The sequence below is a fragment of the Liolophura sinensis genome, chromosome 4, assembly GCF_032854445.1.
Source record: "Liolophura sinensis isolate JHLJ2023 chromosome 4, CUHK_Ljap_v2, whole genome shotgun sequence".
Classification (NCBI taxonomy): Eukaryota; Metazoa; Mollusca; class Polyplacophora; order Chitonida; family Chitonidae; genus Liolophura; species Liolophura sinensis.
Window position 1 is genome coordinate 2,608,284 of NC_088298.1, and position 26,012 is coordinate 2,634,295.

The following is a 26,012-nucleotide window of genomic DNA, read 5'->3' on the forward strand; positions in this document are numbered from 1 at the left end:
TTTATACACAAATGGTATAGACATGACTTCATTCACAACATACAAGTAATCGCCAACAGTAAGTTAATCCCCCTAATCAGAACTGATTCACGGCAAGCTATACGTTTTGTCAAGTTCAGGATATTTATTATTCTAATCTGGTTCTCACTTTAAGTGAGAGGAAAGATAAGAAAGTGGAGAATGAAAATGTGAAGTGAAAAAAATGACCTTTATAGAGGTTTTAATATCGGTATCCTTAATCTACCGTATTTAAACACTGTACACAGCAAACCCCCGCTTTCTCAGAGACGTATGAAGCGTTTCTCTCCGCAGCCCATCAGAAGTGCCTAATAACGATGCAATATACCTCTGATGTCTGTGTCTTATCAATGGCTCGGCTCCGTGCCTTAGGCTTCATTAAAATATTGGTTTATATCGATATATAGGCCTGCATGTATTTAGGTGAAAAACTCAAACTTGAGTATGTACAGCGGTAAAATTATGCATGCAATGAAATGAACAAATTATTTAAGCAAATATGTTATACACAGACCTTATATGTTTACCTGAAGTCCAACAGTTTAATTCTAGGCATGAACTCTCAGAATTCGAGGAACGGGAAAAATTACAAACATGTACTTTCATTTCGTTTTGATTTATTTATATATTTGGTTGGTCTTTTACGCTGTACTCAGGAATATTTCACTTATACGAAAAAGATTTCGTTTTGAGCTCCACTCGATAACACACTGTGTTGTCCTGTATCTGTTCACAAACTGGAATGTTGTTTTATCATTTGCATAGTTTCTGCATCATGCATGGAAGGCATTAAGAGGTTGGAAAGATCAAAACTGTGTATAGGCCTAATATAGGCAGGTTAAATTAAATGTCAAGTTAACTTTTCACGTCCATCCAGCTGCATCTATACTAATAAAGGCATTTTTGTATCGGTCGCTGTAAACCAAAATTACACCTTTATTTTGTCCTGAGTGGATTTCTTTTGGTATATTAATGACCTTTATTCAAAGTAAACTTGTATTAACACGAAATTGTTGGTTACAATCCGCTTTCCGTAACACCGGATGATGCGATCTTTGCCTACCGCTCTCAACCAATCACATCGCTGGGTCAAAGGGCACTTCTCTCTCTAAGCAACCATAAACATTGAAATCAAGCGCACCGCAGGTTCGGTGGAATACATTCGCTGAACCAGTTACAGGGTAAGTTTGTCGAAAACATATGTAACTTTTTGGAGTAAATAGCTGTCATTTTGTTGCAACCGATCTGCATTTGGTAAAGTTCCTTGCGTGTTGGCATTCAGTCTAAGACCGCTTGACAAAATCGACCGACGTTGTTGTTGTAAGTTGGCGTTTGATGTGAGTCCTGTTCAACAGATTTCTTTTTGGACACTGTAATTGTGACTGGGGAAATCAGCATTTTCTAAAGTGATGATAATGACCATTAATTTTAAGCAAGATGTTAATCAGACGAACAGTTGAATGACCCTAAAACATAACTGTCAATGTCATTTTTACAACGGCATGTTAATTGTTATTTAGACGTCGCAGACCTTAGTCTAGTCATTGATGAACTGTGTGTGATATTAAAGCTAGCTACAAAGTCAGGCTACGTATAAGTAAATTTTCGGAAGTTTTTGGTTCAATAAACTGTCCATCTAATTAAATTTTATTCATGATCTGCACGTGTATAATGTGCATAACATTGGAGACGTGCGATTATGCTTACTGGTACCTCTTATAATTAGTTAACAAAGCAAGAAACTTGAAAAGAAATCACTGTCAAAGTTATACATTTGATTCCTGCATGTGTGAAACCTTTTTTGGGTAGGACTAAAGTTGGTCTGATGTTAAGGCAAAACTAGGTTTAATGAACTGTAATCAGTGAATATAATTATAAAATAATATACACTTTTCCCTGCATTACATTCTTCTGTTCTAAATATAGTTTACCCTGCATAGAAGTGGATACATAAGCTACATTCTTTCCCTATACTAACCACGGCACTCAGTGGCAACACAGATTGAATAAGTATCAGATGGGAAGGGAGTAAAATCTGTCTGACTTGCAGTATAATCTGAGGAAGTGCCTGGTCGCGTGATGGCGGCCTCATTCATTTGCCCAATTTTGGTGGCTTTGAGCAGTTGTCAGCGTTCTACTGTGCGCATATACATGTATGAATGAGAGTGATGTTTAACATGTATGCCTGTCTGCAGAGTGATCAGCATGGGTTAATTGTCTACTGTGCACAGTGGTTGGGCATAGTGATGAAACATAAGATCTTGTGCATGGTACGGTACAAATATCTTTTGATGGCAGACTGGTCAAACTGTTTTTTTTTTTAAGATACATAGTATGTCAGCTATTGTTTTTTTTTTTTTTTGGTTTTTTTTGAGACAGTTCTTTCTTATGTTTACTTTAATACATCTCATATAATGTCTTTGTTTTGACAGCGTTTAAACTTTTAAAGTTTAATACAATCTCACAGCTTTAGTGATTGGTGCATATCTGGATTTAACACAATGGTAAAGTATATTACAGTATCAGTCAGCTGTGTAGTATGAAATGCAAATCTGAGGCTAATTATGCACAGCACTGTTGGTTATTTCACACTTAATGCTACACAAGGTTCACATCACTCTGTGGTACTAGTTGGTGTTGTGAACTAATTAAAATGTATGTTTTGAATACATGAACTTGTGTTCATAGGGCATTCGGCAGAGGCAGGTATGTATATGTACATCCCCTTGGCTCAGCCCAACGGCACTTTTAATAAGTGATACTTTTAATAAGTGATTTTTTTTTGATTTTTTTTTTTTTGTTCTTCACCATACATTTAGAACATGTTTATGTAATATGTCGGTTGGAAGGCAGAAATAATATTACTGGGGGGCTCGTTCTATCTGTGTTGGCATTCTAATAAAATTTATTTTAGAACGTTTGACAGGTACAGTAGTTTTAGTAATCCTGTAACTTGAATGCTGTCATCAGGGCCTGATCCAGGGTATTCTTAATCCCATTAAAAGGGTTGGGCATCAGCAGTTAGGAATTTCAAATAAGTTGCAGTATTTTTATGTAAACGTGGTGGGACAGGCGTATATTAGGTTCAAAAGAGGTTCTAAACTTTCAGCCTAGATCAGGCCTTGGTTGTATAGATTTCTGAGCGCATTTCATTAATACTTTATTTTGACATTATGGCTTAAATATTGCTGAGGTTCATGATCATTCATTCATAGTTTGTGATGGCATGCAGTCAGGTTAATAGATTAAGGTGAAGTGAAGGGTAATCTGAGTGGAAAACACTAACCTTTCCCACCAGGAAACCTGACAAGCTCAAACTTGCTGAAAGACGTCTCGACCAAAGCTACTTAGGCCGGATTTGAACACATGGCATGGGGTTGGTCCATGGCTAGCTTGTACATGTAAACGCATGTACTACTAGTATCAAAGCTTGTATATGTTTATAAAGTACTCCATTCTGGTTCCCAAACCACCTATTCTGCTCACCTGCCACAGCACAAGGGGGGGCAGTTATCTTCCCTGATCACACCCACTGGCACACCACTGTACAACAGTTACACATTGGCACATTATTCATTTATGTATTTATTTATTAAGTGTTTAACAACATACATGTGTATGTAATTAGGAAGGTTTGTTGGTTTGTTTGGCAAGCTACATGTACTATCCTGTGTATAAATGCGTGTACATGTAATCTATTCAATGTATGGGGCCTCCCTGGCTGAGAGGTTTAGCGCTCCAGTATGATGCAATGACCCAGGAGCCTAACACCAATACGGTGTTTGTGAGTTTAAGTCCACCTGATTTTGGCTTCCTCTTCGGCCATTCATGGGAAGGTCTGCCAGCAATCCGCATATGGTTGAGGGTTTTCCCAGAGCCCAGTTTTCTCCCACCATAATGTTGGCCGTAGAAGTGAAATATTCTTGAGTATGGCGTAAAACACCAATCAAATAAACAAATCAATCAAAGCAAATATTAAACTTATTATCCTTCTGGAATAAATGTACATGTATGTGGAGTGTCACTAAAGGCATATCTACATGTGCTAGCCACTCCCTACATGTAAACACCTACATGTAAACTTTCAGCCTGTCCACTACTGTACCAGTTCCATTCCAGCTTTCGTATCTGTCTGCGTATGTTGTGAAGTGATGTCAGCTCTTTCACTGATTTGTGAACTGTTACTGAAACAAAGATTCAGCTTCAGTGGTGTGAAAGTTGACCTCTCCCATCAAAAAATGATTACAATAGAAATGACCATACATGTGTAAATTTTGTCCATGACTGACTTGCCCATTTTTCCTAATTTTGGGAGTTTTATAGATTTTAGAAAGATTAAGTTTGCTTGGAACATGGAATGATATATTATATTGGAAAATTATAAGTTTCAGCACCAAGAATAATATTTTGTGGCATTTATTTGCCTCTAAAACTGCCCTTTTATAGGCGAAATTTTAGGCCATTAATGGTATCTAATAGGGTAGGAACAGATCGCTCTGGTTGTACATGTAAACTACATGTACATACTGCAGGTGTGGATCACACCAGTTGTACATGTAAACTACATTTACATACTGCAGGTGTGGATCGCACCGGTTGTACATGTAAACTACATTTACATACTGCAGGTGTGGATCGCATCGGTTGTACATGTAAACTACATTTACATACTGCAGGTGTGGATCGCTCCGGTTGTACATGTAAACTACATTTACATACTGCAGGTGTGGATCGCATCGGTTGTACATGTAAACTACATTTACATACTGCAGGTGTGGATCGCACCGGTTGTACATGTAAACTACATTTACATACTGCAGGTGTGGATCGCATCGGTTGTACATGTAAACTACATTTACATACTGTAGGTGTGGATCACATCGGTTGTACATGTAAACTACATTTACATACTGCAGGTGTGGATCGCACCGGTTGTACATGTAAACTACATTTACATACTGCAGGTGTGGATCGCACCAGTTGTACATGTAAACTACATTTACATACTGCAGGTGTGGATCGCTCCGGTTGTTCGTCGTAATTTATGTCCCACACCAATTTTTCACCTGAGACTTTTCTATTATTATTGTTTTTTTGTCAAAAGTACAAAAGTTTTGTTTTTATGTACAAATATCAGAATGGTAAACTTAAGAGCTTTTATTTTGTTATTATTAATTTTGAAAGGTGTTAAAATGTTTTTGTTTTGTTTTGTTTTTTTTTTTCACGAATTTTGAGAGTTATTTTGAGCAGGGTCACAAAGCCAGGAATTAATCTGCATGTACACTGTCAATTCTCGTGTTTTCATGTCTGAGTTATGAACACCATCTTAACTTTATGCTTTATTAACTTAATATGGTACTTAAGATAAATTCACCCCTTAGCTTTAGGTTTTAATGCTGTCTTTCAATAACCTGTATAAACGTATATTTTTATTAAAATCCTGAAGAAAAGCAAAACTTTTAGTATTTCTATAAAGTATGGGAATACTGCATGGAATAAAGGGAGATAACTTACAGTAAAGATGTAGGACTTGACAATCCAGTGTTCCTTAGTCATGTACAGTTAGCAGTGAGTAGTTAGCATGCAGAGGTGTGAGGATGGATTTCTCAAAGCTGTCATAAAGCTTTGTGAAATGGACCATACAGCCCTTTTATCGCCAACAGTCTGTCTTAATGTGTATGGACAGCTTTGTGTATACATGTATGTGTTCACTGTTTTGTAATTGTTCAGACTGCCACAGACACTAAGAAGGATAAGAAGATGGCGAGGAGGAAGGCAGAAGTTCAGCTTCAGCAAGAAATAGAGAGTCAGGAGGAGTGGGAGGAGATGCTGGCCAAGGAAGGGCTTACAGGTAGGGTTATGAACATGAGTGACATATTGTCAGGAGGTCAGGAGACCTGGGAACAGACATGAACTTTAAAAATGGTGCTTGTTGCTGCCTTGCTTGGCACTCAGAACTCAGAGGTTAGAGCAAGGAAGCAGGCCTGGTTTGCCAGACATCAGTGTAATGTGATTGGGGCATCATGTCTGGTGTCTTTGACATGATGCTTCAGTGACAGCAGCACTTTGGCGACATGGACTCACACTGCCAAAAGAAGACGCAGTAAATGTACACACACCTAATGATTCCTCGTTGTCATATGACTGAAAAATTGTCAAGTGCGATGTTAAAACCCAAGCGTACATAAATATACATATTATCAGGAGGAGTTCAAAGAGTTCAAACTTAAATATGAATCACTAATTCAGTATAAAAAGATTTGGTGGTCACTGTTATATAAACACTTCAGTGTATTACTCACAAGCACTTTCTTTATTGCTGTTTGATTTGATTAATGCTATCTGTTGTATAATTCATAGATTAATGCTATCTGTTGTATAATTCATAGGTTAATGCTATCTGTTGTATAATTGGTAGGCTACAAGTACTTCAGTGTTACTGTTTTCTGTGACACTGCCATGATCTGCTTGTTTTATACTACATAAATACTACTCTTACCTGTCTTATACAGTTGTGGATGTGTACCAGGAATGGGCAGGTCCCTGTGCAGCCATGGTTAGCACACTCAGAAGAATGAAGAATGAACTAGGTGATGACCTCCTCAAGTTTGCTATTGTGAGTCTATTTTTGTTTTCTGTTTTTCTTTTTTTTTTTTTGTTTTGGGGAGGGTGTTGGCATTTTTTTTTTCCCATTAAACTGAATTTGGACAAGCTTATGTTTAAAAGCCAATCAGTCAGCACGAACTAGATTTTTTTTTTTATTTTGCAATAAAACGAACAAACATACATTGTATACATGTATATACCCAGGGCTAATTTTGTTAAAAATCACTTTATTTCTAGCAGTCTTATGTTTCTTTATCTATTTGGATAGACAAAGTGGGGAACACACCATCTGGCCTTTTATACATATTTGTGGTCATTCAAGTTAAACAGTGGCAGCATTATAATGTCATCAGAATAAAATATGGCAGCTAAAGCCAGTTATTTTGGTTTTGAATCACATCGTTAAAGCTGCACAAATTTGAGCCAGACATGGTACGCATACATCTACTTGTTTAGAAAGGTTTAGAGAACAATGTATTTTCCATTGAATCTACCATAAAAAGCCAGCACGTGCGGATAGCTGTTCAGTATGAATACTTGCATGTCTGTTTAAAATTTCATTCATGACTAAGTTATTAATTTTGCATGATTCTGAGAGTTCTGTTCTGATATTAGATGTTTTGAGATTCTGTTTTTTTTTGGAAAGTAGGATTATAACCTACTGGAGAAATATTCAGCACCAAAACTAACATTTTATGGCATTTGTAAAATGCACTGTTGTGGTCAGCATTTGAGGTCAGATGTGGTACTGTAATTCTTCAACCTTTTTCGCCTGTTTGCGAGGTGTTTATTCAAGCATGTTCTGAAGGTATTATTCTGTGTTCACTGATAAAATGATAGGATTTGCGAAGCCCTGAAACTATCCCAATCAAACCATGTATTAGTTTCAAATTAAAAATATTGATAAATTGCACTGAAAATTGATTTTTCATTTGGTAACTGGTTTTTTTATTTGTGCTGTGTACAGGCCAAAGCTGACACCATTGATGCCCTGGAGAAGTATCGTGGTCGGTGTGAACCTTGCTTTTTGTATATTGCCGTAAGTATCGCCATTCCTTACACTAATTTCTTACGGTATTTTCTCAGTTGTAGAAAGGCCAGCCTTTCCTGCAACTCTTGTTATACAATAAATTTGGTTGGCTTATTCATTTGTTCATTTGGTGCGATTTACGAATTTTGCTGTTCTTTCAACAGTGCACCTGGGGCCAATTCTACACAGACATTTCTGACAAAATTTAAAACATCAGAATACATAGCTCTTAAAGGATTTTAGAGGATTTTTACACTTTCGTCTTTAGATAATATAAATGAGGTGATCAAAATTTTAATTTACAAGGCTTGAAAATAAGCTCTAAAATCATGTTTCAAATTTTGATTTAAGTCAGAACTGGTTTTGTGGAATTGGCTCCAGGCCTTAATCATCAAGGTCGTAAGCTCTTATTTAGCTTATTTCTTATTTCAGCTGTGGCTGTAAGTCAGGAAGTTTGTCAGGAACATTTTCATGTACCTGGTGAAGGACAGTGGTTTACATGTGCTCTGGGTACCCAGGTGTCCTCACCCACAAACCTGAGAAAGTCTTGAATGCAGCATTTAAAGGGACAGACCACCAACTTATACCACCAATATTTTAGACGTGATGTACATAAAGTTGAGACTTCCAGATGTGTACTGACACGTATCTGACTTTGAGTGAACAGTGAAATGTTTAGTTTTATCCAGGGTTTCCCCTTTGACCATCATCTCTCTCAAGTCGCTCTAATTAGAAAGGCTGATTTGTTTTTTTAAGTCAGTTACCTCCCCTCGTGGTCTAGGCAACAGGAGATGTTAAGCGAACTTGAAATGTCAGACACGACATTGTTTACCCCAGTAAACAAATAATTAATGGATTTACATTTATGTGTTGTAGAGTGGGGTACTTGTGGGAGTGATCAGGGGAGCTAACTGCCCTCTTGTACTGAGAATGGTGACAGAGCAGCTGGCTCAGGAACATAAAGTCTTGGATGGAACTGCCGAGAGGAAAGAGGTCAGTGTGCTAGTGATGTAGACATCGTGCCATACAGATGTAACACCAACTTCTTTCTTCTATATTCATGATGAGTTTAAGGGAAGATGTCAGTGATGTAGACATTGTGCCATACAGATGTAACACCAACTTCTTTCTTCTATATTCATGATGGGTTTAAGGGAAGATGTTAGTCATGTAGACATCGTGCCATACGAATGTAACACCAACTTCTTTCTTCTAAATTTATGATGAGTTTAAGGAAAGATGTCAGTGTGCTATTGATGTAGACATTGTGCCATACGAATGTAACACCAACTTCTTTCTTCTAAATTCATGATGAGTCTAAGAAAAGATGTCAGTGTGCTATTGATGTAGACATTGTGCCATACTGATGTAACACCAACTTCTTTCTTCTAAATTCATGATGAGTTTAAGGAAAGATGTCAGTGATGTAGATATCGTGCCATACGGATGTAACACCAACTTCTTTCTTTTAAATTCATGATGAGTTTAAGGAAAGATGTCAGTAATGTAGACATTGTGCCATACGGATGTAACACCAACTTCTTTCTTGTAAATTCATGATGAGTTTAAGGAAAGATGTCAGTGTGCTAGTGATGCGGACATCGTGCCATACTGATGTAACACCAACTTCTTTCTTGTAAATTCATGATGGGTTTAAGGAAAGAGGTCAGTGATGTAGACATCGTGCCATACAAATGCAATACCAACTTCTTTCTTCTATATTCATGATGAGTTTAAGGAAAGATGTTAGTGATGTAGACATTGTGCCATAAGGATGTAACACCAACTTCTTTCTTCTAAATTCATGATGAGTTTAAGGAAAGATGTCAGTGATGTAGACATTGTGCCATACAGATGTAACACTAACTTCTTTCTTCTATATTCATGATGAGTTTAAGGAAAGATGTCATTGTGTTATTGATGTAGACATTGTGCCATACGGATGTAACACTAACTTCTTTCTTCTATATTCATGATGAGTTTAAGGAAAGATGTCAGTGTGCTATTGATGTAGACATTGTGCCATACAGATGTAACACCAACTTCTTTCTACTTTATTCATGATGAGTTTAAGAAAAGATGTCAGTGTGCTAGTGATGTAGACATTGTGCCATACAGATGCAATACCAACTTCTTTCTTCTATATTCATGATGAGTTTAAGGAAAGATGTCAGTGATGTAGACATTGTGCCATAAGGATGTAACACCAACTTCTTTCTTCTAAATTCATGATGAGTTTAAGGAAAGATGTCATTGTGTTATTGATGTAGACATTGTGCCATAGAGATGCAATACCAACTTCTTTCTTCTATATTCATGATGAGTTTAAGGAAAGATGTCAGTGATGTAGACATTGTGCCATAAGGATGTAACACCAACTTCTTTCTTGTAAATTCATGATGGGTTTAAGGAAAGATGTCATTGTGCTATTGATGTAGACATCGTGCCATACAGATGTAACACCAACTTCTTTCTTCTAAATTCATGATGAGTTTAAGGAAAGATGTCAGTGTGCTATTGATGTAGACATTGTGCCATACAGATGTAACACCAACTTCTTTCTACTTTATTCATGATGAGTTTAAGAAAAGATGTCAGTGATGTAGACATTGTGCCATACGGATGTAACACCAACTTCTTTCTTCTAAATTCATGATGAGTTTAAGGAAAGATGTCATTGTGTTATTGATGTAGACATTGTGCCATACGGATGTAACACTAACTTCTTTCTTCTAAATTCATGATGAGTTTAAGGAAAGATGTCATTGTGTTATTGATGTAGACATTGTGCCATAGAGATGTAACACCAACTTCTTTCTTCTAAATTCATGATGGGTTTAAGGAAAGATGTCATTGTGCTATTGATGTAGACATCGTGCCATAGAGATGTAACACCAACTTCTTTCTTCTATATTCATGATGAGTTTAAGGAAAGATGTCATTGTGCTATTGATGTAGACATCGTGCCATACTGATGTAACACCAACTTCTTTCTTCTATATTCATGATGAGTTTAAGGAAAGATGTCAGTGATGTAGACATTGTGCCATAAGGATGTAACACCAACTTCTTTCTTCTAAATTCATGATGAGTTTAAGGAAAGATGTCATTGTGTTATTGATGTAGACATTGTGCCATACGGATGTAACACTAACTTCTTTCTTCTAAATTCATGATGAGTTTAAGGAAAGATGTCATTGTGTTATTGATGTAGACATTGTGCCATACGGATGTAACACCAACTTCTTTCTTCTAAATTCATGATGGGTTTAAGGAAAGATGTCATTGTGCTATTGATGTAGACATCGTGCCATAGAGATGTAACACCAACTTCTTTCTTCTGTATTCATGATGAGTTTAAGGAAAGATGTCATTGTGTTATTGATGTAGACATTGTGCCATACGGATGTAACACCAACTTCTTTCTTGTAAATTCATGATGAGTTTAAGGAAAGATGTCATTGTGCTATTGATGTAGACAATGTTCCATACAGATGTAACACCAACTTCTTTCTTCTAAATTCATGATGAGTTTAAGAAAAGATGTCATTGTGCTATTGATGTAGACATCGTGCCATACTGATGTAACACCAACTTCTTTCTTCTAAATTCATGATGAGTTTAAGGAAAGATGTCAGTGTGCTATTGATGTAGACATTGTGCCATACTGATGTAATACCAACTTCTTTCTTGTAAATTCATGATGAGTTTAAGGAAAGATGTCATTGTGTTATTGATGTAGACATTGTGCCATAGAGATGTAACACCAACTTCTTTCTTGTAAATTCATGATGAGTTTAAGGAAAGATGTAATTGTGCTATTGATGTAGACATCGTGCCATAGAGATAAAACACCAACTTCTTTCTTGTAAATTCATGATGAGTTTAAGGAAAGATGTCATTGTGCTATTGATGTAGACATTGTGCCATACGGATGTAACACCAACTTCTTTCTTCTGTATTCATGATGAGTTTAAGAAAAGATGTCAGTGTGCTATTGATGTAGACATTGTGCCATACGGATGTAACACCAACTTCTTTCTTCTAAATTCATGATGAGTTTAAGGAAAGATGTCATTGTGTTATTGATGTAGACATTGTGCCATACAAATGTAACACCAACTTCTTTCTTCTAAATTCATGATGAGTTTAAGAAAAGATGTCAGTGTGCTATTGATGTAGACATTGTGCCATACAAATGTAACACCAACTTCTTTCTTCTAAATTCATGATGAGTCTAAGAAAAGATGTAATTGTGCTTGTGACGATGCAGACATATCATGGTGAAATATTCAGGATGTAACATTGACTTTAGAGATCAGAAGGGTTGTTTTCGAGGGTCTTCAGAAAATTGAGACCACAGAAATTTACTTAGTCATTCAACGTGATTAAATTAGGTTCCACTTATAGCATTGTAAAACAAAAGTGAAGTTGTATAAAAGACAGGAAACAAACATTTATACATGTATGCTGGAAATTATGAATATTTCTGTTATAAGAACCCATTTTTGTGATGTCTTGGGATCTGTTTGAAGTCATCATTTTTATTTTGAGCTTTTTTGATCAAGTCAATGATAAAACATGGCCAGTTGTAAATGGAATGGTAGTATTTTGATTTGCACCTTTCCATCTGTTAGAGCACTTATGATTTGTGGAAGGGATATCATGATTTCACCCAAAATGTCTTACTTGATTACTTTTCTAGATTTGACACACACCTTCCCCTCAAAGTATATAAAATGCCTAGTTATAAAAATTAAGGCTTCTGCTGATGTGATTTTCCAGTTCTTATTTGATGATGATGATGAATAAATTAAGAGCTTTTTCTAGTGGCATTATGAATTAGGCGGCAACATTGAGACAAAGGGAGACAACTTGAGGAATATGCAGCCTTGACCGTGCACTGTGAGTGATCTCCCCTGTATTACTCATTCAGCAATTGGAAGCACGTAGCTTATCCCACATGTTATGTTGACAGATCAAGGACCCTCTGCTGGCCGAGCTGGACAGTCGTGATGAGTTTGAGGATGAGGAGAGATCTGATGAAGAGGAAGGAGGTCAGTTTATACTCAATTCCTCTTTACTCAATACTGGAATGTTGGCGTTATATTGGAGATTTGCTCAGCTCTCCTGTACTCAGTTCTCAGCTGTTATTGTACTCACAACTCTTCTGTACTCAGTTGTTATACTCAATACTCAGCTGTTATACTCACTGGTCAGCTCTCCTTTACTCAATATTCACAGGTACTCATACGCAGCAATCAAGTGTCCAGTATACTCGATAGCTGCTTGTCATTATACCCACTACTAAAATTTTTACTACTCAACCCATGCCTGATGTGTAACTTTACTATGCTTAGTGCTCAATAGCTGTTATAATCACGTCTCATCTGTTTGCATAGCTGTACTCACTATTAATCTGTTTGCGTAGCTGTACTCACTACTCATCTGTTTGTGTAGCTGTACTCACTACTCATCTGTTTGTGTAGCTGTACTCACTACTCATCTGTTTGTGTAGCTGTACTCACTACTCATCTGTTTGCGTAGCTGTACTCACTACTCATCTCTTTGTGTAGCTGTACTCACTACTCATCTCTTTGTGTAGCTGTACTCACTACTCATCTGTTTGTGTAGCTGTACTCACTACTCATCTGTTTGCGTAGCTGTACATATTAAATACTCATCTCAGTCATCAGTGTACTTCAATGTATTCTTACTCTTGAGTCACTTCCCATCAGTTCTATAGACTTACAACACTGCCTGTATTCAAACATTTAGTACCAAGTGTCAAAATCGTTGATATTCTGAGCTCCTCGCATGACCTTGTCAAAAATTGAGGTCATTAAATATAATTTAAAGGTGAGAAATGTATTGGCTTTCATTTATATCTGAGTAAAACAACATGGAAGTGGATAAAATATGGCATTTATGTTTCTGAAATTGTGACTATTTCCATCATGCAGTGTCATCTCTCGGATGACCGAGGCTAAATTTGATGTCATCATTCTTATATTAAGCTCTTTACAATGAGCGAATGACAAAACATATTGACCCCTGACTACTCTCTTTAATCCGAAATAGTGTACTGTAGGCGCAGTAGCACCTTCACTATGCTCAAAGTATTAAGTACATAAGCTAAGTTTATTGAAGGCTTTTCTGGGAAATACATCACTGTTATGACATCCGAGGCCGATTTCCTGAAGCATAGTCTCCCCTTTACTAAGTGCACTTTATATCTCTAAGGTCTGTCAGCAACCTGGTCGTGGTCGTGGGTTTCCCTCGGGCTCTGCCCGGTTTCCACCCACCATAATGCTGGCCGCCGTCGTATAAGTGAAATATTCTTGAGTATGGCGTAAAACACCAATCAAATAAATAAATAAATTATATCTCTACAACATACGTTGTCATGGTAGTTAAGTCAAACTTAGCTAACTGAGCTTCATGAAAGCGGCCCCTGGACTGCTATCTGGCTGGATATTTTTAAAACATGTAGAAATCTATCCAAAGCTGTTCTATCATTAACACACAACAAAAATCTGCTATCTCTTTTATCCTCGCAAATATGACCCAGTGGTTATGACCCATTCATTGATTTACGATGATAGTGATGACAGGATAAACTGAATCGTCCTGCTTTCACAAAATATTATTCATAGATTTTTTTTTTTTTTTGTCCAGTTTATTTTGTTTAATACGCTTTTTGTTTAATAGATGATTTACATCTGTGATGGCTGTTTCTCTCTGTCGGTCATCTTAATTAGCGGTACAAATAACCATTTGAGCTCATCCACATTTACGTCATTGTACGTGTCATCATTTACACAACAAACAAGGACATTTTGTGTGACGCTTATTTCTAAAATACCCATTCTTTATGCGTCATGACTATATTTTGTGTCCAAACCTGTATTACATGTACGAATGGCAGTATCTCATCTAATCAGTCAAATATAACTTTATTTTTTTGTGATTGGTTTTGTCTGTGTACCTCTGATTTTCTAATTGTATATTTATCTATTAACTGCGTTCACTGTTTGACCCCTTGACCTTTTGACCCCTTGTCCATTTATCCCCTAATCTCCTACTGTCTAATATTCTCTTGTGTTGTTTTTTCCCCGCCACATCCTGTGTCTTTCAGATCGCCAACTACATTATAAAGGGGAGATAATTAACTTTGACGATGACTTGTTGGAAATGTCAGAAGGTAGACGCAGAAACAATTTTATTGCTCTTCTTGGTTTTTATTTTATAATTTAACAAATTCTACATTTAAATGGATAGTCTGTACTTAAAGAATCTAAAGATTCATTCTGGTCATCAGGTCATTTGAACATGTACAGTGATATAACAATTTGTGTTATCATGACAAGTAAGCCTTAAAACATGATGCAAGTGTCAGTCTTAACAATCTGGCAGTGTATACATTTGTTGTGTGTTTTTTATTTTTAACTTGTCCAGAAATTTGTTCAAGAATGTTTACTCAGTAAATGTGGGTGAAGTTTCTTATACAAGTAGTCAATCATAAAGACATATACAGTTAATTCTTCTTGGTATGTATATATCATAATTCCTCAGCCTTGTTGCATGTTTTCCAGGTGTTTATTCAAGCATATTCTGAAGGTATTATTCTGTGTATATAATAGCTATACCCTTTTGTATAGCACTGAAATTGGCCGATAGATCCAATGTAGTTTTCTCTCCTAAATCAAATTAAACATGTGGATAAATTGCACTGATGGTTGCTCTTTCATGTGCGAAATGGTTGAGGAGTTAGGGTAGTCAGGTCATCCAGCTCCGCTGAGCATTGTTTCTGTAATCCTAATGTAACCCTGTGCCTGTGTCAGTCATGATTACACCCAGCATACTCATGTGTATACTGATAGCCTGTATAAAGTATTCTATGGAATGTTTCCTGAACTGCTGTTGCTCTTTACATCTATATTCGTGTATGTGTCCTCTGGTGCATGTGTCCCTAAGCTGTGATCTTGATGTGTGTGTACATGTGTATATGTTGTGGCTTTAATGATCACCCATTCATTATATGTTTGTTGTATTGTTTTGTGCAGAAAAACAGAAGGAGGTGACAGTGGCTATCATCAAACCAGATGCTGTGAAGGCTGGTAAAACCGAGGAGATTATGGCAGAGGTATGTGAGATAGAAATACATTGTGAAAAACCAAAATGATTGTATGGCTGAGGCATGTGAGATAGAAATACATCATGAAAAACCAAGGTGATTATATGGCTGAGGCATTTGAGATAGAAATACACTGTGAAAACCCAAGGTGGTTATATGGCTGAGGTATGTGAGATAGAAATACATCATGAAAAGCCAAGGTGATTGATTATATCGTTGAGGCATTTGAGATAGAAATACACTGTGAAAACCCAGGTGGTTATATGGCTGAGGTATGTGAGATTGAAATACATCATGAAAAACCAAGGTGATTGATTATATCGTTGAGGCATTTGAGATAGAAATACACTGTGAAAACCCAAGGTGGTTATATGGCTGAGGTATGTGAGATAGAAATACATCATGAAAAACCAAGGTGATTGATTATATCGTTGAGGCATGTGAGATAGGAATACACTGTGAAAACCCAAGGTGGTTGTACAGTTGAGGTATTTGAGATAGGAATACACCACGGAAAACAGAGGAGATTATGTGTAGGGTATTATAGGGTATTATGTCTGGGGCACTCTGTTTTCTTCTACTCATAACCAGACCATTGTTGTAAAAAGTTTTGAGCATGGTAACACTGTTCGCTTAAATTTCATAAAATCTGTTGCTGTTTCAGATGAGAGAAGCAGGTATAGAGATCATCGCTGATGAGGAGAGGTCTCTGACAGAAGAGGAAGCCAGGGAGTTCTACTCCCACCTTGAGGGAGAGGTATAAAACTGAATACTGTAGCCAGGGAGTTCTACTCTCACCTTGAGGAAGATATACTACTGAATTCTGTAGCCAGGGAGTTCTACTCTCACCTTGAGGGAGAGGTATACTACTGAATACTGTAGCCAGCGAGTTTTACTGTCACCTTGAGGGAGAGGTATACTACTGAATTCTGTAGCCAGCGAGTTCTACTGTCACCTTGTGGGAGAGGTATAATACTAATACTGTAGCCAGGGAGTTCAACTCTCACCTTGAGGGAGAGGTATACTACTGAATACTGTAGCCAGGGAGCTCTACTCTCACCTTGTGGGAGAGGTATAATACAGAATACTGTAGCCAGCGAGTTCCACTCTCACCTTGTGGGAGAGGTATACTACTGAATACTGTAGCCAGGGAGTTCCACTCTCACCTTGTGGGAGAGGTATAATACTGAATTCTGTAGCCAGGGAGCTCTGCTCTCACCTTGAGGGGAGAGGTATACTACTGAATACTGTAGCCAGGGAGTTCTACTGTCACCTTGTGGGAGAGGTATACTACTGAATACTGTAGCCAGGGAGTTCAACTCTCACCTTGTGGGAGAGGTATACTACTGAATACTGTAGCCAGGGAGTTCCACTCTTACCTTGTGGGAGAGGTATACTACTGAATACTGTAGCCAGGGAGTTCAACTCTCACCTTGAGGGAGAGGTTATAATACAGAATACTGTAGCCAGGGAGTTCAACTCTCACCCTTGTGGGGAGAGGTATACTACTGAATACTGTAGCCAGGGAGTTCAACTCTCACCTTGTGGGAGAGGTATACTACTGAATACTGTAGCCAGGGAGTTCAACTCTCACCTTGTGGGGAAGAGGTATACTACTGAATACTGCAACCAGGGAGTTCTACTGTCACCTAGACTGGGAGAGGTTATAATACAGAATACTGTAGCCAGGGAGTTTCAACTGTCACCTTGAGGGAGAAGTATACTACTGAATACTGTAGCCAGGGAGTTCAACTCTCACCTTGTGGGAGAGGTATACTACTGAATATTGGAGCCAGGGAGTTCAACTCTCACCTTGTGGGAGAGGTATACTACTGAATACTGTAGCAGGGAGTTCTACTGTCACCTTGTGGGAGAGGTATACAACTGAATACTGTAGCCCAGGGAGTTCTACTCTCACCTTGTGGGAGAGGTATACTACTGAATATTGGAGCCAGGGAGTTCTACTCTCACCTTGAGGGAGAGGTATACTACTGAATACTGTAGCCAGGGAGCTCCGCTCTCAACTTGTGGGAGAGGTATACTACTGAATACTGTAGCCAGGGAGTTCCACTCTCACCTTGAGGGAGAGGTATAATACAGAATACTGTAACCAGGGAGCTCTGCTCTCACCTTGTGGGAGAGGTATACTACTGAATACTGTAGCCAGGAGCTCCGCTCTCAACTTGTGGGAGAGGTATACTACTGAATACTGTAACAAGGGAGTTCCACTCTCACCTTGAGGGAGAGGTATAATACAGAATACTTTAACCAGGGAGCTCTGCTCTCACCTTGAGGGAGAGGTATACTACTGAATACTGTAACCAGGGAGCTCTGCTCTCACCTTGTGGAGAGGTATACTACTGAATACTGTAACCAGGGAGTTCTATTCTCACCTAGACTGGGAGGTATAATACTGAATACTGTAGCCAGGGAGCTCTATTCTCACCTAGACTGGGAGGTATAATACTGATTCTGTAGCCAAGGAGTTCTACTCTCACCTTGAGGGAGAGGTATACTACCGAATTCTGTAGCCAGGGAGTTCTACTCTCACCTTGTGGGAGAGCTATACTACTGAATACTGTAGCCAGCGAGTTCCACTCTCACCTTGTGGGGAGAGGTATACTACTGAATACTGTAGCCAGGGAGTTTCTACTGTCACCTTGAGGGAGAGGTATACTACTGAATACTGTAGCCAGGGAGTTCTACTGTCACCTTGTGGGAGAGGTATACTACTGAATACTGTAGCCAGGGAGTTCTACTGTCACCTTGTGGGAGAGGTATACTACTGAATACTGTAGCCAGGGAGCTCTGCTCTCACCTTGTGGAGAGGTATAATACCGAATGCTGTAGCCAGGGAGTTCTACTGTCACCTGAGGGAGAGGTATACTACTGAATACTGTAGCCAGGGGAGTTCTACTGTCACCTTGTGGGAGAGGTATACTACTGAATACTGTAGCCAGGGAGTTCCACTCTCACCTTGTGGGAGAGGTATAATACAGAATGCTGTAGCCAGGGAGTTCTACTGTCACCTTGTGGGAGAGGTATACTACTGAATACTGTAGCCAGGGAGTTCAACTCTCACCTTGTGGGAGAGGTATACTACTGAATACTGTAGCCAGGGAGTTCAACTCTCACCTTGTGGGAGAGGTATACTACTGAATACTGTAGCCAGGGAGTTCTACTCTCACCTTGTGGGAGAGGTATACTATGGCATACTGTAACCAGGGAGCTCTGCTCTCACTTTGAGTTTTTCGAGGATTTGAATCAGTTCATGACCAGCTATTTCGTGATAGATTCTATGGTAGTATCAATGGTTGAATGTTTCAGGAGTTTTTCGAGGATTTAATCAAGTTTATGACCAGTGGAACTTGTCATGTTCTCGTCCTGACCAAGGGCTCTACGGGAGAAAACATCATCCAGGAATGGAGACATCTGATTGGCCCAACCTCTGTCGAGGAGGCAAAAGAGAGTGCACCAGAAAGGTTAGGTCTTCCTTCATCATAACAAAAGGCAACAGATATGATTACCTACATGTTACCTGTATTTTGACATTACATTAGTTCACTCTCTGCTAAGTTTACCATAACGTGACAATATAGAAAACTAATTAAAAGAGATTAGATTAATCATGTGAACTATTTTCTTAGGTGGATTTGGATGTTAAATGTTACCAAAATAATCCTACTCTGCTGGCAGTTTAATCCAAACATCTGTCACACAATTGAGGTGAATATTTTCCATGGTATTGCGCTCCACCAATTATGGATTGTTGTAGCTCCCTCTCTGGCCGTACATGAGATAGTCTGTCCACAACTTGCAGATGGTCGAGGGCTTCCACCAGGCTCTGCCCGGTTTTCTCCCACCAGTCGGCTGGCCGCTGTTGTATAAGTGAAACATTCTTGAGTACGGCGTAAAACACCCATCAAATAAATAAATAAATAAATTATGGATTGGCATGGCAACATATGTTATGATTATGAAAGTGGGGTTGTGCCCAATTTACTGTCAAGGCTTTTGATTGGACTAGAACCTTGAAACATGTATTGTCAGTGGTTGTTTGATGGATCCCACACCTCTCATGATTACTCATCGGTGAAAGTGATAGTTTGTATTTAAAAGTTAAGAGTTCGGAAAGCTCTGTGGATGCAGGGATTGGTCTGCTCTGCAGGAAACATAAGTTTTCTACAACACCAAATGAATCTAAGCAATAGGTCGAGTGATAAATAGGTTATATCATGATCACATGATCATAACAGACTTGCAGTGATCATGTGATCATGGTAAAACTATTAAGTATACTGCCATGATAAAAAAGATAAGCAGGTAGATCTAGCATGCCATGCTTTGGTGAAAAAAAGCGCTAAAAAAAAAAATAAAAAAAGGATCATAATTCATACACATGTATTTTCAATTTTTTTTTTATGTCCTACTTAGATGATAGAAACTTCAATTGCTTTTATTTTAAAGTTGCTATTTACGCTAACCCCTTACATCTCTTATGTCTCTTCAGCTTGCGTGCTAAGTTTGGATCAGGCAGTTTTATGAATGCACTCCACGGTAGTGACTCTCCAGAACGTGCCAGCAGGTAAATTACATGTACTTTATGTCTTTTCTGACCTTCTTCTGTTTTTGTGTGGGTGTTTTATTGAAGTTATAATGTACATTGCTGCACTTTTTGTCATAGTTTCATCCTTGTTTGTTTGAATATTTAAACAGGGCTCATGCTTATCAAACATCTGTCTAAAGACTGAAGTCAAAATTCAAACACGGCTACAATTAAAATTTTGAGTTAGAAAGTTTGGATTTAGTAATGCAAAAAAATGTGCCAACCAAAGTTTAAGTTATTGCCTGTTCTGAGTTTGGCTTGTTAAACAATTGCAAGTGTTAAGTTGCATCACTTGCATTTGGTAGGGGCCTACATGTTCTTATGCTAAGCTTGCATTAATCTGTTGTGGTTTTTTTTTTACTCATATCCATGTGTTTGAGGAGGCAAGCAGGTGTTCAGCCTTTTGTGATATTTCCTTTTTCTGATTATTTTCTTAACTATAAACATCACTCGGTAAAATAATACAATCTTGTTTATGTTTGACAGAGAACTGGCCTTCTTCTTCCCTAACCTCCAAGTTCCAACAGTACAGGGTGAGCCCAAGCTGCAGAGGACGTTAGCACTTATCCGACCAGATGCATTCAGAATTAGTAAAGGTAAGAATGACATTGATACCAAATCACCTAACTTTTCACCCGTGACAGGTCGCGCATTTTAGCTGATTCTGAAAGACCTGCTGATCTTTAAAAAGATGTTTTAAGATTTGTTTGCATGAGTTGGTTTCATATTCTATCACAAAAATGTCAGTTTTGTCAAGTTTGTTTAATTTCTTGCGCTAGAATTTCATTTTTTCAGCTAATAAATGTGTTCAACCTGGATTTTGATCATATTTATACTTCCAATATATTCATAAATATTGCCATTATTCAGATTAAATTCATATGTTTGGATGTAAACAACAAATTTACATCCAGATAAATTTATTAGACAAGCATCACATTCTTATTTGGAATACGTGGGAAGGTCTGCCAGCAACCTGTGGATGGTCGTGGGTTTCCCCCGGGCTGTGCCCGGTTTCCTCCCACCATAATTCTGGTCGCCATTGTATAAGTGAAATATTCTTGAGTACGGCGTAAAACACCAATCAGATAAATAAATAAATATTTAGAACATCATTATGCAATAAATACATGATGATAAATACCAGATTCTGGCCCCCAATACCCAGCATACAAAAACATTCTCAAATATTCCTTTCTCCTGAAAAAAAAAATTTTTTTCAAGCCTTTATGTGTCTCTGAAAGTGCTTTTTTATGTACCATACCAAACTTACAGGTGACAGACATTATTGAACATAAAAAAAAAAAAGTTATCAAAACTTTAGCAAAAACGTTGTCCTCTCATGTTAAAGTCAAATACAGTTTTCTAATTTTGGCATCCTTATAGTAAGGTGATTTGAGCTAAAATATATGTAAGAAATCTGAAATTAATGCCACATACAGTATATGTACCAAATTGCAATCTGAGTGTTTTATACAACCAGTTCACATGAACATGGGGAATTTTTTAGAACATTTACGCTAAATTTATCAAGGCAGTGTTCTCCATAATTTGGGCTTTTATGGTAGACTGTAATTTGGGCACCTCTAAAGGGGCATAAAAAGGGCCTTGTATATGGCCCTGCCTCTTTCCGTAAACCTGACTGTATTGAGTGACCTCTACCCTCTATTTAATGTACCCGTGTACAGATGAGATTCTGGAGAAGATCAAAGACGCTGGCTTCCAGGTGGCATTGCAGAAGGTGGTTCAGCTGACGAAGGAGCAGGCGGAGGAGTTTTACAAGGAGCACCAGGGACAGGACTACTTTGAGGAGCTCACCAACAGGATGTCCAGGTACTTCATGTAACACCGAGACCTCTTCTGTGGCCTACTCGTTAGAGCCTCCGCGTAATGGAGAACTGGGATCAAGCCTGGGTTGGGTCATACCAAAGACTGTAATAATGGTATTAGTTGTTGCCTTGCTTGGTGCTCAGCACTGAGAGAACTGGCCCTAACATGGACAGGACACAGAATATCTAAACATACCTAATGACTCCTCATCATATCTCATCATAAAATTGTCAAGTACGACGTGAAAACAAGCACTCATGCATTCGTAATTAATATGACATATAAACCGGTGTGTGTTTACAGCGGTCCCTTGTTGGCTCTGGGTCTGGCGAGGGAGGATGCTGTGGAGTCATGGAGGAACCTGTTGGGGCCTAAAGATGTTCAACAGGCGAAAGAAGAGGCCCCGGACAGGTGAGATAAAAAGCTAAGCCCCCCCCCGGTATTATAGAGTTTTGATTTCATCTTAAGTTGGGGTATATTATTGCTGAACACAGATTTAATTTCATATTTTGTCATAAAGACATAAGACAACCCCCAAAAATAGCTGTGAAAATACACAAATAGTGAAAGTTTTGGCATTGTAAACTGCTTTAAGTGGAATTAAGACCTAAAATCAGATGTACAGGTAAGTGTATATCAGCTTCTGGGGCAAGGTGTCCAGACTGATATTCTCTACATGATGTCTCCTTAGATTTGTTGATTGTAGATTTGATAAAATTTTGTGCGTAGATTCATTTTTGTGAGCTAAATGTGCCAGTATAAAAGACTACAGCATAGAGAGTAAAACCAGAGCAGTGATCACAGTGTGATAGTTGGCAGCCTCTTTTCAGTTTACCAGAGTTGGGGTTCATTTTAAATCGTTCATGCAAATGCATAAATAGCAGCAGTTTACATGCCTCTCAGGCACTCTGGCTTTAGTACATTTGGGTATTAAAAAAAAACAAATATGGTTATGTTGATTGCAATTTTCCAGATGTCACTGATTTAGAGATGCTGTCATGTCTTTTCTTCTTCAACCACATCAAACCGATGCAAAGGGAACAGGCCTCAGAAATGCTTAGCACTTGGTCTTTACATCTTGATCTATCATTGAGGCGCATTGGATCTACATGTATTCCATCTTCTTTTGTAAGAGGAAAGTATTAAAAGAGTACAAAAAACTTCGCAACCCTAGAAATGGACATCTTTCATTGAAAGTCTTCTTACCCGCTACATTTATGTGAAGATCTCTTTATATGCAAGGCATCCAAGAATTTTATATCGTAAAGATTGTTGGCTTCATCTTCATCAGATAGCCAGATCCACTGACACCAGCATGACAGCAGCATGACACCATGGAAATCTGATGAGCTGAGTAAAGAATCAAAACAAACTGTCAGTCGCACAAGTAATACACCATTCACTTTATAACCAGGTGATGTTGTGTTACAGTTTGCGTGCTCAGTACTCGTGGATGAGACAGCTATCAATCAGCTCCACGGTTCAGACTCGGTCACCACAGCTCAGCAAGAACTTGACTTCTTCTCCCCATGCAGCAGACAGTGGCGGTTATCAAACCAGACGCCTACGGTACAAAAGGTACGTTGTTATCAATCCAGACACCTGCGGGACAAAAGGTAAGTTATCAAACCAGACACCTGTGATACAGAAGTGAAGTTATCAAACCAGACGTCTGTTGTGCAAAAGACAAGTTATCAAACCAGATGACAAAGGACAAAATGTAAGTTATAAAACCAAATTTCTGAGGCCCAAATGGTGAATTATCGAACCAGACACCTGCGGTACAAAAGTTGAGTACCAAACCAGACAACAACGCTACGAAATGTGAGTGATCAAACCAGACATCTGGAGGACAAAAGTGAAGTTATCAAACCAGACATCTTTGGTATAGAAGGTAAGTTATCAAACCAGACAACAACCTGATGAAATGTAAGCTATCAAACCTGCGGGACAGAAGTGGAATTATCAAACCAAACATCTGTGGTACAAAAGCTAAGTTATCTAAACCAGACATCTGTGGTACAAAATGTAAGTTAGCACACCAGACACCTGCAGTACAAATGGTGAGTTATCAAACCAGACACCTACAGTACAAATGGTGAGTTATCAAACCAGACACCTACGGTACAAATGGTGAGTTATCAAACCAGGTACCTACAGTACAAATGGTGTGTTATCAGACCAGACACCTATGGTACAAATGGTGTGTTATCAGACTAGACACCTATGGTACAAATGGTGTGTTATCAAACCAGACACCTGCAGTACAAATGGTGTGTTATCAAACCAGACACCTGCAGTACAAATGGTGTGTTATCAAACCAGACACCTACAGTACAAAATGGTGAGTTATCAAACCAGACATCTACAGTACAAATGGTGAGTTATCAAACCAGACACCTACGGTACAAAATAATGAGTTATCAAACCAGACACCTACAGTACAAGATGATGAGTTATCAAACCTGACCCTTGAGGTAGGTGTAAATCAAAGATTGTCGCAAAGCTAAAATATACATGTACTGGGCATAGCTGATTGACACAGAAGTCAACAGAATATTTATGCGTATAAATGATAAATAAACAAAACAAGAGTTAATTTACTCAGCACAGAGTTAATTTACTCAGCACAGAGTTAATTTACCCAGCACAGAGTTAATTTACTCAGCACAGAGTTAATTTACTCAGCACAGAGTTAATTTTTACCCAGCACAGAGTTAATTTACCCAGCACAGAGTTAATTTACCCAGCACGGAGTTAATTTACCCAGCACAGAGTTAATTTTTACCCAGCACAGAGTTAATTTACCCAGCACAGAGTTAATTTACTCAGCACAGAGTTAATTTACTCAGCACAGAGTTAATTTACTCAGCACAGAGTTAATTTACCCAGCACAGAGTTAATTTACTCAGCACAGAGTTGATTTACCAAGCCTCTTTAAATACATTGAGTTATTTATACCCGTACTCAAACAAGAAATAAAACTGAAAACTGAAATAGAAATAAAATTTCCTCTTAAAATTTTTAAGAAGCAATTCTATGCACATTGCACTTTATACCCACTAATATTTTTTAGTTCCTATAAACAAAATGACATTAAATTATTCCTCATCAGGCCATAATTTTAACCATTACTTGTACATACATCATTGATTCTTTCTGCAGATGAGATTGTTCAGAAGATCCATGAGGCTGGTTTCCGAATCGCTGCCAGGAAGGAAACCCAGCTGACAAGGGAAATCGCTGAGCAGTTCTACGCCGACCAGAAAGGCACAGAGCACTTTGATGACTTGGTGGAACACATGATCAGGTGACCTATGCTTTGTCAAGGGTTTATGTTACCACTGCCAAGGAGAGTTATCTCTTTTGTTGGCAAAGTTAAACTGCACGATGACATTTTTGAACAGGTTGGACTTGGGCTGTTCATAGTTGACTTCCAGTAAACACATCGGAAGCTCCCCATTGATCAAAGTTGTTTTTTTTACGTCTTCTGGTGTCCGCTGATTCCGAATCTGCTCTGTTTTTTGTCTATATTTGTAACTTTTTGAGTTATTGTCCAGAAACTAAAGCTTAGTTATATTATTTCAATGGCTTGTAACTCGGAACTACGGAAGCCAAAAACGTGAAAATTGCACCAAATTGTAGCCAAAGACATGCTCTTTCCGTAGTGGGCTAACAAACAGTTTTCTCACCAGAAGTGTTTGAACGACAACACCATTTTTTTTTTCAGTAGATGTGTTAGTCTTATTGCTTTAACATTGAGTTAGATGGTAACATGGCTGTAA

General features: G+C 38.2%; 1 protein-coding gene across 1 annotated transcript in view; it reads left to right on the forward strand.

Moving 5' to 3' along the window:
* The first annotated feature begins 1,126 nt into the window (after window positions 1-1,126).
* LOC135464637 (thioredoxin domain-containing protein 3 homolog) overlaps window positions 1,127-26,012 on the forward strand; it is a 40,245-nt gene continuing 15,359 nt past the window's right edge. Inside the window, 18 exon segments of the mRNA XM_064742095.1 lie at window positions 1,127-1,199; window positions 5,749-5,869; window positions 6,531-6,634; window positions 7,592-7,663; window positions 8,531-8,647; window positions 12,633-12,711; window positions 14,793-14,858; window positions 15,721-15,800; window positions 16,456-16,548; window positions 19,119-19,273; window positions 20,302-20,376; window positions 20,884-20,993; window positions 22,086-22,230; window positions 22,531-22,638; window positions 23,659-23,672; window positions 23,675-23,749; window positions 23,752-23,805; window positions 25,393-25,537. Of these exon segments, the coding sequence (XP_064598165.1) occupies window positions 5,779-5,869; window positions 6,531-6,634; window positions 7,592-7,663; window positions 8,531-8,647; window positions 12,633-12,711; window positions 14,793-14,858; window positions 15,721-15,800; window positions 16,456-16,548; window positions 19,119-19,273; window positions 20,302-20,376; window positions 20,884-20,993; window positions 22,086-22,230; window positions 22,531-22,638; window positions 23,659-23,672; window positions 23,675-23,749; window positions 23,752-23,805; window positions 25,393-25,537 (1,583 nt within the window). The 5' untranslated portion in view covers window positions 1,127-1,199; window positions 5,749-5,778.